The sequence below is a fragment of the Liolophura sinensis genome, chromosome 12 (assembly GCF_032854445.1).
Source record: "Liolophura sinensis isolate JHLJ2023 chromosome 12, CUHK_Ljap_v2, whole genome shotgun sequence".
NCBI lineage: Eukaryota > Metazoa > Mollusca > Polyplacophora > Chitonida > Chitonidae > Liolophura > Liolophura sinensis.
Genome location: NC_088306.1, coordinates 17,747,912 through 17,765,355, shown reverse-complemented (window position 1 = coordinate 17,765,355; position 17,444 = coordinate 17,747,912). Strand labels below are relative to the sequence as shown.

At 39.1% G+C, this 17,444-nt stretch overlaps 1 protein-coding gene across 2 annotated transcripts in view; it reads right to left on the bottom strand.

Moving 5' to 3' along the window:
- LOC135479192 (filamin-A-like) overlaps positions 1 to 17,444 on the bottom strand; it is a 63,645-nt gene that overhangs the window by 15,456 nt on the left and 30,745 nt on the right. For both annotated transcript variants that reach the window (XM_064758975.1, XM_064758976.1), the window contains exons 6-10: positions 15,647 to 15,834; positions 6,102 to 6,254; positions 2,251 to 2,385; positions 1,860 to 1,989; positions 1,500 to 1,637 (exon numbers count right to left, since the gene is read on the bottom strand). In XM_064758975.1, coding sequence (XP_064615045.1) covers positions 1,500 to 1,637; positions 1,860 to 1,989; positions 2,251 to 2,385; positions 6,102 to 6,254; positions 15,647 to 15,834 — 744 coding nt within the window. The remainder of the gene's footprint in view (positions 1 to 1,499; positions 1,638 to 1,859; positions 1,990 to 2,250; positions 2,386 to 6,101; positions 6,255 to 15,646; positions 15,835 to 17,444) is intronic.

The following is a 17,444-nucleotide window of genomic DNA, read 5'->3' as shown; positions in this document are numbered from 1 at the left end:
TACAGCGTTAGTATAAATGTGCAGCCTGATATCATACAGATAATAGGGTTATAGGTCTTACAGCCTGATATCAGACAGATAACAGCATTATAGATCATACAGTCTGATATCATACAGCTAACTGTAGTTAGTAAGCCAACATACATGTACATACATCATGATATCATACAGATAAAAGAATTAGAACATATATAGCATGATATCACACGGCAATACGTATTACTGGATTGTTAGTATACATACAGAATGATATCATGCAGTTATAGTCTATTTATTTTAGAGAGTCACCTATATTCAGCTGTCTGTAAAATCAGTCATCCTCGCTACCAAAATTGCCTTAGTAAGTGATACATAACAACACTGGCTCTGCACATGCACATGTTGGAAGTTGAGAGTAATTTGTTCTACAAGAGCTACACCAACAGCTAGGTAAATGGTGTCGCCCTCCATCAAAACATGTTGAACTCCGCCCAACATCCAGTATACGATTGGTTTTGGAATAATTATGACGTTCAGCCGAGGCAATGGGTTCTTGGCTTCGAAACCGAGCCTATGGACTTCTACTTTATGCATTAGAAAAAGTGTCCTGACCTCATTTTCCTTACAATAACGTGAACTTGTGTTGTTACGTGTCACAGACCAAAGGAAATTTTGGAAGCGAGTCTATAATAGATTTTAGGGCAAATGTACAAATAGTATGAAATGGTACAAGTAGATACTACAGATCACCCTGTGAATGTAGCAGGCATAAACAGCATTGTATCATGCAACTAAACGGAGTAAATACAATGCTAGTATATGCATAAAGTACATAACGCATAATATGATAGATAATAGGCAATACAGAGAATCATAATACAACAGACAAGCATGCAGCTCAGTTAATATGATGAAATATTAAGTGGTTAATTAATTATTTTACTCCCTAAGACTGAGGTGGGTTAAAATGGGTCGTGATATACTATTTAGACAATTCCCAACAAAGAAATGCAAAAGATGTATACTCTAAGAATTATACAGAGAGATATAAACGAATGGTGAATCTTGTAAAATCCCACATATAGGGCTAATACCGTTAAGATCAAATTCTTCATTAATAATAATAATAATAATAATAATAATAATAATAATAATGCTCTCGGTGACAATTTCGTCAGGTTAGAAATGCTATTTAGCGCACTGACAAAGCCAAGATGAAATGGTATGAGGAATGAAGTGCACGTGAATCAAATAAAAAACAAATAAAAAATTGTGGAATTTTCAAGATTAAATCCATTCGCTTATATTACCGTGAAGTTGGTTATATTTGACATACAAAATCTAAAACAATGTAACATGTTATCCAATAATATACCGAGTTAGATGCAGGTAGAGATAGGTATGGCTCCGCCCCAAACGCAGCATGTCACAGGTTAGGGAACAGCGTAGAGATTGGTATAAACGTACGTTTTGTATAGAGGAAGTTGGCGGACGGGGGCCTGATTATCGGTTCATCTCACCTTTAAAGACGATTGCCTCGCCGACGACCCCGTTCTGGGGTCCGCTCAGACTGACAGATTTGGGGTCGAATACTGTGACTGAGAACGTCCCGCCTTCTACACGTTCGTTCTCAAATAGGGTAGATATCGTCCACTCACCTGGAGGAAAACAAGTGTGGAAAACGTTTGGCGTGTTTTGTTTTATTAAGTTCATAAACAGATTAATTTTCAGTTTTGCATGGATCAAGACTTAAAAAAAGCTTTAGAATTATGCAAATTTTGTTTTGTAAAAATACGTCTATACAGCTCCACCTACCGGTACCGGACTCGGTGTGCACAATGATACATATTATAAGAACACCTCTATACGGCTCCACCTACCGGACTCGGTCGGGTTAAATGTCACTGATCGTGTGCCATTTTGGCCGTGACACGGCAGTGTAATAACTTTTCCGCTGGGTGACTTGGCCTCAACTCGTAGGTTGCCTTCACCGACTCCGCTGGTGTCGACCTGTACGGAGAAGGGAGACAACTAAGTAAATGTTATTTAATCAGGCTGATCACAAGGGCGCATGTTTAGCACAGGGGCTTCTCAGCGTATAAACAGCGTATGTTTCAACATGAAAACAAATCTTCGAATGCTTTTACTATTATAATTAGTGACAAATCACCAGAGGGGACCAGAGGAGACAAGTAGCTGATTAAAATAATAACTAAAGTATCTACTGTTAGACGATCCAAGCCAGTTTATTATAGCAAAGGCCACTGTAACCTTCAGCTCCTGAGCAACGCCAACCATCACTTTTGTCCCGAGATCTGACGTGACTTTCACTTTCGATATATCGGGTGAGACGTTAAATTCAACGGGACCGCCTTTAATTTCTACATCGTCGTAAAAGCATCGTATCTGCGAAAAGACAAAACAATACATTTAAATGAGTCTTTTTTCCGGAATAATAAAATTATGATCTGAGAGCAACTGGTTGTAATGAAATTGAGGAAAAAGAAATAAAATGGCGGCAGCGTGTTCGGAACGAGCTCTCGCTGTCTCTGATGTGGCTCTGGAGTTTGTCATTTATATAAATTAATGGCAACAATCTATGCTGTCTCAGAATCTCTGTCCTGCCTTCTCCACAAGTTAGATCTGGTGCGACGTAAAGCATCAATCAAACAAATGAACGAATGTATAAGAGTAATCACTCAATGGCAAAACGAAAACTGCACGCCCTTGACCTTGCTTTCTCCCATCATTGCAATGAACCGGCAATGGAATAGATCTGGGTTATGTCAATTGTTAGTTTGACCCTGGTGTACCGGAAGTAGGTCATAATGCGCACTTTGTTAAGTTTAATATTCTACTTGGGGTCATTAATATGCAGGTCTACATCAATTAATTCCTTGACGGTTATATAAAAACAAAAAATAAAACAGATAGTCTTTGTACACGAACACATTTCACACCATTACCAGTTAGCTACATTCACCTGTTATGTGAGTGTTGTATTCATTAAGAAGTACGCCTATAGATACATCACTCGATATGTGATCCATCGCTTGAACAGTCATGCAAGTATGCGAAATCGCATGTTATTGTTGTTGTCAACTAGTAGCTGCCTGGACTGGCTACGCATGCGCGGTTTGCGTGGTGCATGACTGCGTGACTGTGATAAAAGGTACTGAGGTTAAATAACGTGACGTATCGAAGCGTGACGACAGGCACACGAAGACAAGCATGACTTCTGGGTTCACCCCCGGCACAAGTCTTCTCAGAGGTCGGATTATTTCTAATTAGTTTGTCTTTCTGTTTATGCCTAATTAACACATTATCATACGGCTCGATAAAAATCGCAGGTAATGTACCGTGGGTGGTGGAGGTGCATATCTAATGACACAGACAAAACAATAAAAAAAAAATAAACAAACAAAAATAAATTAAAAGCACCAGGAAAGACAGAGTAAGGGTAAGAGACTGATTGCCACAGTGAATTGTGGTTGCACGTTAGGATTGGAGCAGGTAGGGTTAACCAGCGCGTGAGGAATTACAGAAATCAAAATAACTAAATATAAAAATAATAAAAAAAATATAAAAAAGTCTTTTGTTTCAAAGTCTCGGTTACTGGGGAGAATGTTTCCCTCAGTTACCACATCATGTCAATTTCTGTCAATTACCATGCATGCAAAGTGATTTTGTCAGTCACCATGCACAATGTTTTCCGTCAGTCACTATGCAAAATGCTATCTGTCAGTTACTATGCATGCAAAATGTTTTCTGACAGTTAGCATGCCGTCAGTTACCTTGTAAAATGTTTTCCGTCAGTTACTGAGGAAAAGGTCTTCTGTCCATAAACAAGCTGCAAAATGTTTTCTGTCAATTACCATGCGTGCAAAATGCTTTCTGTCAATTACCATGCGTGCAAAATGCTTTCTGTCAGTTACCATGTAAAATATTTTCCGTCAGTTACCATGCAAAATGTTTTCTGTCAGTTACCATGCACGAAAAAATGTTTTCTGTCAATTACCATGCTTTCAGTTACCAAGTAAAATGATTTTTGTCAATTATCATGCATGTAACATGTTTTCCATCTGTTACCATCTGGAATGATTTGTATGAAACAATTTACAATGTTGTCTGTTATTTTGTTGTCAGCAGAATCGTGTGTACAAACTATGGAAAGGACTGAGCTCTTAGAGAATTCCCACTTGTTGAGAGAAATGTGCTGCATGAGATGTTAGAAGAATTAAATGTATTGCTGATAAACCCCATATACAGCTCTGGTATATCAGATACACAGCATCACAACCCCATATACAGCTCTAGTATATCAGATACACAGCATCACAACCCAATATACAGCTCTGGTATATCAGATACACAGCATCACAACCCCATACACAGCTCTGGTATATCAGATATACAGCATCACAACCCAATATACAGCTCTAGCATATCAAATACACAGCATCACAACCCCATATACAGCTCCAGTATATCAGATACACAGCATCACAACCCAATATACAGCTCTGGTATATCAGATACACAGCATCACAACCCCATATCCAGCTCTGGTATATCAGATACACAGCATCACAACCCCTTACACAGCTCTAGTATATCAGATACACAGCACCACAACCCCATACACAGCTCTAGTATATCAGATACACAGCACCACAACCCCATACACAGCTCTAGTATATCAGATACACAGCATCACAACCCCATACACAGCTCTGGTATATCAAATACACAGCATCACAACCCCATATACAGCTCTAGTATATCAAATACACAGCATCACAACCCAATATACAGCTCTAGTATATCAGATACACAGCATCACAACCCAATATACAGCTCTGGTATATCAGATACACAGCATCACAACCCCATACACAGCTCTGGTATAACAAATACACAGCATCACAACCCCATATACAGCTCTAGTATATCAGATATACAGCATCACAACCCCATACACAGCTCTGGTATATCAAATACACAGCATCACAACCCCATATACAGCTCTAGTATATCAGATACACAGCATCACAACCCCATACACAGCTCTGGTATTTCAGATTCACAGCATCACAACCCAATATACAGCTCTAGTATATCAAATACACAGCATCACAACCCCATACACAGCTCTAGTATATCAGATACACAGCATCACAACCCCATACACAGCTCTAGTATATCAAATACACAGCATCACAACCCCATACACAGCTCTGGTATATCAAATACACAGCATCACAGATTTGCATTTCATATCACTGTCACCACTTTGTGTTCTTGAGAAAATTAAATAATTCACGAATTTACTCATATTTTAAATTATATGCTGTACCTAGTCATTTCCTCCTTCCTTTTAGCGACAAAATAAAAACAAAAATACCCAACAAAAAAATCTGCGTCTGCCAGTTTCAAAAGATTTAAATCATGTCTAAAAAAATCCAGTTGAACAAGTGCAGAACGCTGCTGTGGGTACGCATTCACCGAATGACAGTAGTGATCTCACTGTTTTACTGTAACACGTTTTTAGCGTGTGTAGTTCGGGTCAACACAGCCAATGTGTATAGTTTGAACAACTATATGAGAATATATTATTTTTCCTAACTCCATCATGTCCAAAAATTTGGTAGTTGTAAGCAGGGTGCAACCAAATAAACATAAATTAGTAATTACTGAAAGTTTAATATTTTAATATTATAATATCACCAATGTAATATTATAATAGCTCCAAAAATGAAAATGAAGAACTGTCGGTTACCTTAGTACGTCTTCATCTGTATCATCACAAATTATAACTCATTAGCTTTGACCATCTTAGATTCTACACCCTGGACGAGAACATTTATATGTAATGTCGGCCTTACCGACAGGTAAATCACAATGTGGTTCCCATAACTACCACTGAAATGTTTAACGAACAAATAACTGTAGTTTATAGCCATTGCAAGATGTAGAGTAAGCCTTGGGCATACATGTACCCGGTGAGGTCTGAATTACACCACTGAAGGCTGAATGCCCGGCAAACAGATCAATAAAGAGAATAAATAAAAAAACAAATAAAACAATATGTTAGGTTGTGAAAGATTATAATATAACCTTACCTGATATTTCCCTACAGCCAAAGGCACAAGGGTGACGTCAGCTTGTTTAGCACCCCATATTATGTTATTCTCGTACTTTCCAGGGCCATTGACGTCCACTCGTACGTTTTCTTTGTTTAGGTCCTCGTCCATTATGTCTAAATGAAGCATTGCCTAGAAAAAATAGCAATGAGAAATGAACCGGTGAGAGATCGAAACTCGATGACAATAGGCTTTACACTTTTCCCATTAGTATGCTGCACGAAGCTTTATAGCAACAAGGTTGGCGTAATATGCCACTAACTTTAAAACAGCTTTTTTTGCAGTCTTAGTAAATGTGTCCAACAAGTCGGCATCAGAAACACATTCATCACAAGATGTCCGTATCCAGAAACATTCAGCGCAATCCTCTGTCTTATATTAGAAAACAGTCAGTGGCATTTAAGTGTTTTACTGCATGTATGTCTGAAAGATTCCTTCCAGAACACGTTGACATGGTTGAGGACACAAGTATTCACTGATAGCCAAACAACATGTAATAATCTTTTTTCTTGTTGTACCTTCCTACGGTGCTGAACACCTTAAGCAGCAATCGCTTATCGCCCGTAAGAGACTACTGATACACTAGGCGACAAACTCTGATCATGCAGAAATACTGATGTATAAACCGTTTGAACGCCTTTTATAGCAGTAACACCAATCCAGGCCGACGTACAAGACAGTACAGGGACTTAAACCTCGTGTACTCCGGATGCACGATAACCGCTCGGCTGCTTCAGTCCCGTGACGGCCATACGCATGGCTGAATTCATGCAAATAGTGTAGCCATCTATCGACTCAATTAGCTAAACAGCCTAGTATCGCCTTGGTGTTAGAAGACACCCCTGCTTTACTATCCCAACATCCTAACATCTTCATGTCTATGCATATGTGGTAGTATTTTTGATATCCCCTAATCGAGGTCAGGCGTGTGAAGCTAATGAGCTGTTCATAATCACAAATATTTTTAGGTTTATCACGATAAACTTGCATCCTAACTAATTAAAGATTAGGTTAAAGTGAACACGACACGCGATATGCATCTAAACATAGATGTTAATTTTTTTTTTTTTTTTTTGGCTTTCGTTAATTTGTTTGTATTAGTGTTACGTCTATCGATCTTGTACTGTGTGCTCTAAACTAGGTCATCTAACTGACACAACCAAGCCTGTCTGACCTATTTTGTTGGTAACTAGATAGAGTCATATTCTCCACACAAATACCAAGAATCTCACCAAATTGGTAATCATCATTAATACTCCGTGTAGGTCAACTCTCAACTTCAAGATGGATGTGATCTTCATATGTTCAGGAGAAACCATTACAGCCTACGTCAGACAGCAATAGGCCTAAGTAATGTGGTTGAAAGTTTTATGTTATTAAAGCAAGACATGAAATAAGATTTAATTAGTCAAGAATATTTAACTTATCATGCAATAAGAACATCGCCAAATGTAAAGTTATGAGACAGTCCTGTATAGCCGGTGAGAAAGCGATAAAGAACTTTCGATTTCAGTCAACAGCCATGGTTTTATACCTCTTGTGTACATGTTGAAGGCCTCAACTAGTCTACTTATACGTAACACATCCGCAGTTCGGTCACTTGGGTCCAAGATTTGCCTCCGAGCTGAAGTCTGAAGGAGAAGTGATTGAATAATACTGCCACACAGACATTTTAGGTTGTTGATACACCATACATTTCTGCACTGCTATTTTGAACCACGTTAAAATATTTCAGAATTTTGTCTGTTTTGGATAGAATTTAAATCTGTTTCACCCAGTGTCACTATCTCCCCCAGCAACCACAGCTGAAAAAATGGTGGTCCTGCTGTATAGGTTGATTTTTGTGTTATGTTGCAGAGAAAAGTGCAAGCAGCATGTGAAGGTGTGGCATCTTTACACGCGAGAGTTAGGGCATATATATTTTTGAGGTTGACAAATTTAATACATTAATGGTAAGGAAAATTAGTGCGGTCGTTTATAACATAAACGGGAATGTAGAGTTCCTAATATCGCGTCGTTCACGCAAAAGTGCTCCTGTGTGCAGCACTGTCCTATAATGTCGGATAATCAGACACTGCGGCTTTAGAGGAGAAGGATGGACATCTTCAGTGCGATATTGAGTGGGAGGGAATAATATGATCTCCCTTATATCTTAATTTTAATAAATAATCATTATTTATTTGCTGTTAAGAAAGACGAGTTTTCCAGCTTTCGGAATAACACCATCTTTCTTCAGTCATTATCTCTACAGTGAATAAAACGTAAACAAGACACGAACAACAGGCTCTGTTCAGGACTTTTTCTGACCATATTGAACAAGCTGAAGCAAAGTGGTGATCCAGAAATATTTAGAACTTTAAATAATTTCGTGGCTACAAAAAAGGTGAAACGTCATTGTGCTACAACATGTTCATTATCGTCCAAAACGACTACCACCGAAACATTAACTTCATTCACTGTAAAAAAATGTTCAAAAATTTCATTTTGGATGGTGTCTTCTATTAATGGGACACACACAATGCAAAATACTTAATGATCACTTGCTTCAATAGTGGGGTACCACAAGGACCCATATTGGTTCTTTTTGTTATTTTATTATATGCACCTTCAAATAATCTCATTCAAAATAAAATACTATCTGTTGACGATGTATAGCACGCCATGTTGACATATCGACATTTGCGCCTGAAGACTTTCAAAGTACACGTGGTGCCCATGTCAAAACATAACCACGTGATGGGTGACGGCTCAGAACTAAGGAGTACACGTGGTGCCCTTGTCAAGACACAACCACGCTATGGGTCACGGCTCAGAAGTGAGGAATATACATACTTTCTGTACCGTCTATATGACCTCTTAACAACAAGCTCTACATTCTAATTTGCGATGTTAGCCAGCTTATTTAATAGGTTTCAGTAATATTAGCCCACAACCCTTCTGTCGGGATCGCAACATAAGGGGGCGCTACGACACTTGTAGATGAGTATACATATAGGAACAAAGCAGCACAACGTAAGAGTGCAGTAGTAACAGTAGGTTACTAGTGCACAATTACCAAGTTTACCAAAAGCAAAATACACTTGTGCACAATGAAAGACCATACATATAAAGCGTGCTTACAAGAGCAAAATACACTTGTGCACAAAGAAAGAACACACTTGTACACAAAATACACTTGTACACAATGACAAGAATGATTTAACATAAAACCGCATTTAGACAAAACAATTAGACGACAATAACACAAGTTTGGAACACAACGTAAGATGGAAGAGCACAGTAATAAACTGCACTCCTGCAAGATACCAACAAAGCAGTTGTGCATTTAAACATACCTAAAACAAATCTGTTGGTGGAAGAATTTTACAGCACAGTTGGTAACCGAACCCAAAATACAGCATTTACCCAGGTAACTTGTTCATTCAACCTCAGAGTTACAACTTCCGGTTACAGTCTAGAAGCGATAAGGAGAATGAAGGTCTTTTTATGTACAAGAGAGGACCATCTAGGGGTGGGAGAAGTGACAAACAACCTGTGAGAGGCACCCCAGGGGGAACCGCTGAACAACTCAGGCGAATCCCTTATGCCGATCAGGGTACTGGCCCGGACAAAATCTTATCTATCCGAACTTTTAAACTACGGCTTTATACCCGGAAACCCAGGTAAACTCAGTCAGGTGGAAAAATGCAAATGTCAATGTTTTGCCTGAAACCTTTTTTCAGCATTTTCACATTTTCTGCTATTTATCATGGTTATTTGCTACCCATGACTTGGTGGTCCTACAGGTACACAACAAGGGAGTAAATGAAAGGCCTATTTGCTGGCGGCAAGACGCCTAAGTATGCCTGTCAGACACAGGTAAGTTTGATGCTTGACATATATACCTTATACTAAATGATTTTATTCTCTTAATTATCAGAGACTCAATTAAAACATACACACACATATACACACGCCCTGAGGACTGCACAGATACACAAAATCTGACCACCGACAACGGGGAAACTGCGGATAGTCGTGGGCTTCCCCCGGGTTCTGGCAGGTTTCCTCTCATCATAATGCTGGCCGCCGTCGTATAAGTAAAATATTCTTGAGTAAGGCGTTAAACAACAATCAAATAAATAAACAAATCACAAAAGCTGTGTTAGATGTAAACAAACAACACTGGTATTCAGTGATTTGATTTCTGCCACAAATACATAAAAATAGGGTTCATAATCAACATTATAGTTTAGGCACCGTTGCCGTGATAGGTCTAAGGTTTGTAAAAAGATTTTATAAAAACAAAGGTCGCTGTTCATACTGGTTACAGTCTTTATCTAATGATTGAGTCTTCCCCCGGGCTCTGCCCAATTTCGTCCCACCATAATGCTGACCGGCGTTGTATAATTGAGTATTACATTCGTAAAACACCAATCAAAATACATACATCCTTGAGTGTGTACCAATTACCACAGTGTTCTCGCTACTCTCGCTTTACTCACGGTATGACTAAGGGTACGGTACAGGTATATATATATATATATATATATATATATATATATATTAGTGTAAAAAAAAGCAAAAAAGTTATAATTTCGAGTGACAGCGTCGTGCTTGTATATCCACATATACGTTAGGCCATATGCCCACCTTTAACACCCTCTTATTTACAACTCGCAGTGAACGGTAGAATTTTGTCTCTAATGTATGATAAACTTCCATCTCCATTACAAACATGCACCGAAAATAAAACGCCAAATAATGTCATTTTCATCAATAACTTTTCATCAAAAGAGTCATTTCATAGATCAAAGTGGTATTATACAAAATCAAGAAAAAAAGGCTTATGAATAATCCGAAAGACTCAGTAATATAATGAGCTGTAATAAATGTTTACTTGAGGTCAAATGTCATGTTTGCTGTATAAGCCCAGTTCGTACACAGGAAGTCCGAAATTACTATTTAATGTTATAAACCTATTTTACACTGTTGCCATAGAAACTAGCTAACACCATAGTAACCCGTTTACACGTGATTTGCCTGTTTAATGTACAGTGTAGTCAAAGTAGGGTAAAACGGTATATATAGAGTGGGGTTGGGTTGATGGCGACCCAGCGAAAGCCTCGGGTATGGACGCTTATTACTGACAATCATTTATCTCCCCAGAGCAGGGGACTTCCGTGTGTCCGAGATAGATAAAAATAAAACAACATCAAAACCAAACCTTCAAGGGGCAAAGCAAACAACACCAGGTTTTCACTTAGCTCTCCTCACAACTATGTTGTCAGTACTCACTGTATTGGTCATAAGGTTATACCGCCTGTACCACGCGCTAATGAGCGAATGAATGAAAGATTATGGATTCACGCCCCAAGCCAGTCTGCCCGCAAATGTCGTGGCAATAAACATGTTAGAACCGGGAAATAGTATGGTTTTCGAAGTCAAAATGATATAGTTTAAGACTAAACGAAGACAGACATTTTTAAATCCATACTCTAACAATTATTTCAGTCGACCCGGTTTCCTCCCACCATAATATGCCAGCCGTCGTATAAGTGAAATATTCTTGAGTACAGCGTAAAACACCAATTAAATAAATCAAATAAATAAATAAATTTCCGTCGACTCCAAGGTTTACTAAGGACAGGATACACGGCCCAATCATCGGAGTGAAAGGAACAGCTTCACATGAAACACGCAGGAAAGCCAAGTAATCAGCATTGAGGGCGAGAAGTTAAGCGTCAGTGATTTTTCATCATTTCACGACGGCGTCTTCTTTTAGCAGGCTGGTTCCAAATATATAGTGCAGCTTTACTGTGAAGCCTTGCCGAAGACACCAGACTCAATGTCGAGATATTTATAGCGCTGTCTCACTGGAATGCCAATCCGAAGACACCAGACAGAATGACTACATATTTAGTGCTGCCTCCCACTTGAATGCAATTAGGAAGATATCAGACACAATGTCGACATATTTATTGTGCCGCGTAACTGTGATACCACGCAGAAGACACCAGACACAATGACAACACATTTATTGTGTTGTCTCAGAGGAACCCTTTGTCGTAGACACTACAACTAGTGCCAGTATATTTACAAGGAAGTCCCACTGAAATACCATGCCGAAGGCACCAGACACAATCCTTACTTATTTATACCGGTGTTTCACACTGAAACGCCAATGCGAAGACACCCTAGTCATACTGACATTAAGCCAGCTAGTACTTCACTTACCACTAATATACTGAGCAATCCCGACAGGTAAACGTAAGGATTGAAATCCTATCTCGTCCTTTGGGCCCGATGATGTAACATCCAACCCCGGCCACGTCAGTGCAGCGAAACTTTACGATCTTGCATACAGTTCTTGTCCGTACCGTTAAAAAAAGTGCATTGTTTTGTTACATGATGCCTCTGACACGGCTGCTTTTAAAACAGGTGTCGTATTTACTGATAGGCCAAGGTCTAATTTCACCGAAACATATTTGATATACATCAAATGAGAAAAAGTTAATGATAGAGGGTGTGACAGAGTAAACCCTGTGTAGCCCGTGGATATAACACACACGTAATCTCTTTCATTTGTTTAAAACGAAATGAAAAAGAAAGAAAAAGTATTCTGCAAGAGGGACGCAGTGCGCAAAAACAAGTGGAAGCATGCGAGTTAGACTTAATTTTAAATCTGCACAAACAATATCAAAAGAAAAGTCACTTTAGCCATTTTATAACACCAAAAGTGTTAAAACAAAATGATATAATTTTTATCAGCATGAAAACAATAGAAGTTCTCGTTATAACAATTATCACAAGTATTTCTGGCTTTCAAGGACGGTTAAGCGATGAGTTTTGCTCGCTAGACAAGGATACAAGAGCCTAATGAATTTTAATTAAGGTGACGTTATACGACCGGGTCTAAAGATTTCAGCCAAGATAACCAGGAATAAGCTCCGGGGCATCTATTCTTAAGTTTATTACAAGCTAAATCAGACTGACTTACATCTTAATATCACTATTAAGTGAAGACTGAATAGTAGTATATTGAAGATATGGTTCTGGATACGTTTTAAAGAAAATAGCGACGGGCATTTCAGCATTTTTCAGACTACCATTCTACAGAGCGAGGCATAGTGTTACTATTCCAGGCGTGCCACAATAAAACACAAAAATGCATATTCTATATCAATTCCAGGCCAGTTGCCTTTCTGCGTTGGAGCGTATTATAAAGAGATATTAGATCATATTGTTGTATCTGACAAGAAAACCAGATAATTTCTTCTCTATAGAGTTCATTTCAATCATCATCTTTTAATGTGTTGCATTACCCCCCACGTCGCCTAGAAAATAAAGGTGATTTTGCAGTCAACATTACAGTTAACCTGCAGAAAGAAAGTTCGTTATGTCACATTATCATACACCGATAATGTTTCATTTGGAAGATATAAAATACAAACTATGTGTGTTTGTTGATATGACTCTGTCAGAATACAGTTATGTCCAAATCAATACCATCGCCTCTTATTTCGATGAGATGTACTCAACTATTGATGTGTTAGGTAAATTTATAGCTAAAGCCAATCCGCAAATTAAAAAGCGACGATGAAGATAAAAGTGTCACATGCTATATCCTAATTTTTGTTTAAGAGAAAATATCACAATCAGTACGAAATATCATAAGCAATCGTACAATGTTTGGCTTAACAGACGCTCTCGTTATATGTACATATTGAATACAGACGTCCGACGATGATTGCGGAACCGGAAGTGGTACGGCACGCGGACCGATGAAATTTCGCCCTGGGCAGTTCCGTTTCACGGTAAATTGCGTGAAGCCGCCATCACAACAGTTTCATATCGCAGACCCTCTCCATCGAACACTGCAGTGCTATCACCATTGTGCTCACATTTGAGCCGATGTGTCAGTGGGATAGTCATGTTTTCTGAGTCGACACTGTGTGGGATGACAGTATAGAAGATAAGAATCACGTACATCACTTCGATTTGCTGTATATTGGGTACGTTTAGCGCCTAGAGCCATTTTCAGAATTTTAAGCTAATTGCAGGTGTGTTTCGTTTGAAGTGGAGAATTGTTGTTTCTCTTGTTTGTACAAGGTACATGCCTGCCAGGGATATAGGGCGATTTACTTGTATGCACCGTCATGCTGCACAAATATCAACGCATTCGTAAATATATCAGGTAAAAACAGGGTAAAATCAACTCGACAGATATGCAGATATCAGGCATGTACATCATTTACTGGCAATAGCCTTAGACGAAGCAATAATACTTAAATAATTTGTATTATATTCGGAATTCAACTATATGATTCACGCATAACTGCATAAAATTTGAATATAAATATGTCTACGATATGACATAGGGTTATAGTACAATACATTTACATATACATATGCTTGTGTGTCAGAACTAATCTTTCTGTCAGAAATAAAAAGTAAGGAAATTTCTGTTTACATGCACCTCCTGTTACCTGTTAAATGCGACAGAATGTCATATGATAGAACAGTTTAAATACAACCAACGGCATGGTGAAAGATACGTAAACGTAAAACTCTTTTTATATATATATAAGATATATCGCTGCAGCGTAAACAGTGATGGAAACTGCATGAACGACGACTTCAGTTATGCCTAAAAGGAATGTAGACGAAAGGAGATATGTTGAAAAGCAGGTGGCTTACCACATCCTGGTGTTTTGTACCCTTGAGATGTTCCAAATGCTGAACTTAAACCAACTTAGACGAAAATAGAAGCAGTTGCGGTGGGTGGAGTTTGTGGGAAGGTTCAACTTACTTAAGTGGGTGTCTGAGATCAGTAAATGTATTGCTCTCACATCTGGTATGATGACAATCAACGGGTACTTAATTGTCTGTGGTAGGACCGAAGAGAATATACTTTTTTATGATGGAATTTAGGCATTTAACGCATCAATTAATGATGTTTGACTTGGAATTCATCATATAAAATAATGCATTATTCTAAATTAGAAAAGCATGCACGAGTGGGATGTCACGTCAAATTCGTGTCTTGTCCACAGTGAACGCGATGTTTTCAAAAGACCACGAAGCGCCAAAGTCTCCCACGTGATAATGTAAAAGACTTTGACGTGTGTCACGCGGAAGCAAGCAAAATTTATCACGTGACTGTTGAAGTGTCATCATTGCAGGCATATAAACTCTGAAAGCGGGCAACACTAAACACACACATATTTCATCTCACTTTTCACATCGCTGATTTACATAATCTGTCCCCGGATGCATGAAGCGCAAGCAGCTAAGCAATCCCTTAACTAACATAAGGTAAGGTGTAGAGGTATGGCCATGGTCCCATAAAGCTTACTTAATATTAAGTAGCCCATGTTTCGATTCCACAACGTACTCAAGAATATTTCATTCATACGACGGCGGCCAGCAATATGGTGGAAGGAAACCGGACAGAGCCCGGTGGAAACCCACGACCATCCGCAGGTTGCTGACAGACTTTCCCACGTACGGGTTGAAAGCTTACTTCATGACGTCGTACTCACCGTTTGCCCGACCTTGACGTCAGTGACGTCAGTCCGTATAGCCAGCTTCTCCTCTTTTTTGCGCAGAGGTTTGACGTTGCGGAAGCTGTTGATGTATGCCATCATACTGAGGTGGTCTACGGCCGGGTCGCTCATCTCTGCAGCCGTTAACACAGGCTGTACTCCCAAGGATTTCCCAGCGTCTATCCCTGCATGGGCAGATAAGAACAACGGTAAATCGATCTGTTTGCCCCATTCTGTAGCCGTTTGATGGACTCCTCAAGGCTATTTCACTTACCTATGTACTCCACAGTTATCTGATCTCCATTGGAGGAGGAATGTCATCGTGACAATTAACGGAGAAACATCCTGGGGTGAAACAACAAACGACACTGCAGGAAGAGGTGATTCTGGGAGGATACACTATTGGTCAAAGACGGGTGGAATCGATGTAAACTTTGTGTTGACTTTGTCAGAATAATCTCCAGAGATAAAGAGCAAAACATTTCTTGTCTTATACACATAACTAATGATCCAAGACTGGAGTCGCATGTACCATAGGGACGGATTACGTTACCACTAGCGACAAAACCAACAACAACTTCATGCAACAAAAGCCGATCAAGCTGAAGCAAATATGACAGAATAATGGGAAGATATTCATTCCATAGGTTGATTGAAAGTTGGCCATTGCATCCATGAGGAGTTTCTTGAGGAGTATCTTGAACAACTGGGGAAAGCATAGGCTAGTCTACGTAAAAACATACCTTTAATTTCTGTCATCATCGAATTCATCGTATAAAAGACCTTATCCTGCCGTGATAGCGATAAACCAGGTAAATGTCGCCTTACAAATGGCGGTAAACAATCCAAAAACTTCGATTTCACACTAAAGACCAGACCACAGGGCCTCCTAAACCAACGTACATCCCATATGCTGTTTATGTTCCAACTGACAAATTCTGCCCCCTCTCAGTGTTTTATAAGTGAAGGCGTTTGACCGACGTGAACAGCCCTACAACAGGTCTTGTCACCCTAGCGAAAGGGAAGGTTATATTCTCCTCGTTTACTTCCCGTCGGCCGTTTGTTCACCACGCCTGTCGCTTATCCATCCAACTGTAGCGAAGGAGCCCTCGGGTTGTAACTTGGCCTCAGCTGTTATGGTTGATATCCGTGGCATAAAACGTGAAATATTTCACTGAAATTTGTGTTATACCTATAGACGTATAATTTCCATCCAAGCAGATTCTCCGCTATATCATTATGGTAGAGTACAGAGCCAAATTAATTTAAGCAGTTATACAATGCTAAAATAAAAAAAAGAGTTTAAGAGTTGATATATTCCTAAGCTTTGAGAACTTCAAAGTTTATGTTTCAACCTAAAAGTTCAAAACATTTTTTACACCATGGTTAACTGCCACTAAAAACTAAGTGTAACTTCACTAACTAAAGCCATTGGTCTGTGCACCGTTGAAAAACACATACCCAGTACGTTGGAATGAGCTTGTCAGTGTTTGGAGGGGCTGTGTTATTATTGAGACTATACCGATGCAGTATATACACAGTTCCCAGAGTGCTAAAATATCATCAAACAGACTCATATAACAAATCTCTCGGATAATTACGTCTTTGGCCTACAATACATGTCATGTAGGTCAGTTGTAGCAACAGAGTTTCATTAAAATGTAATGTATGAGATTGGGACCTAATTGGGGAATGTTTGCATGAGCTTGAAATCGAATTATTACATGCGGAATTTAGGCATGACCTTGGGACTGAATTGTTACAGAATGTCTGCATGACCTTGGGCCGAATTGCT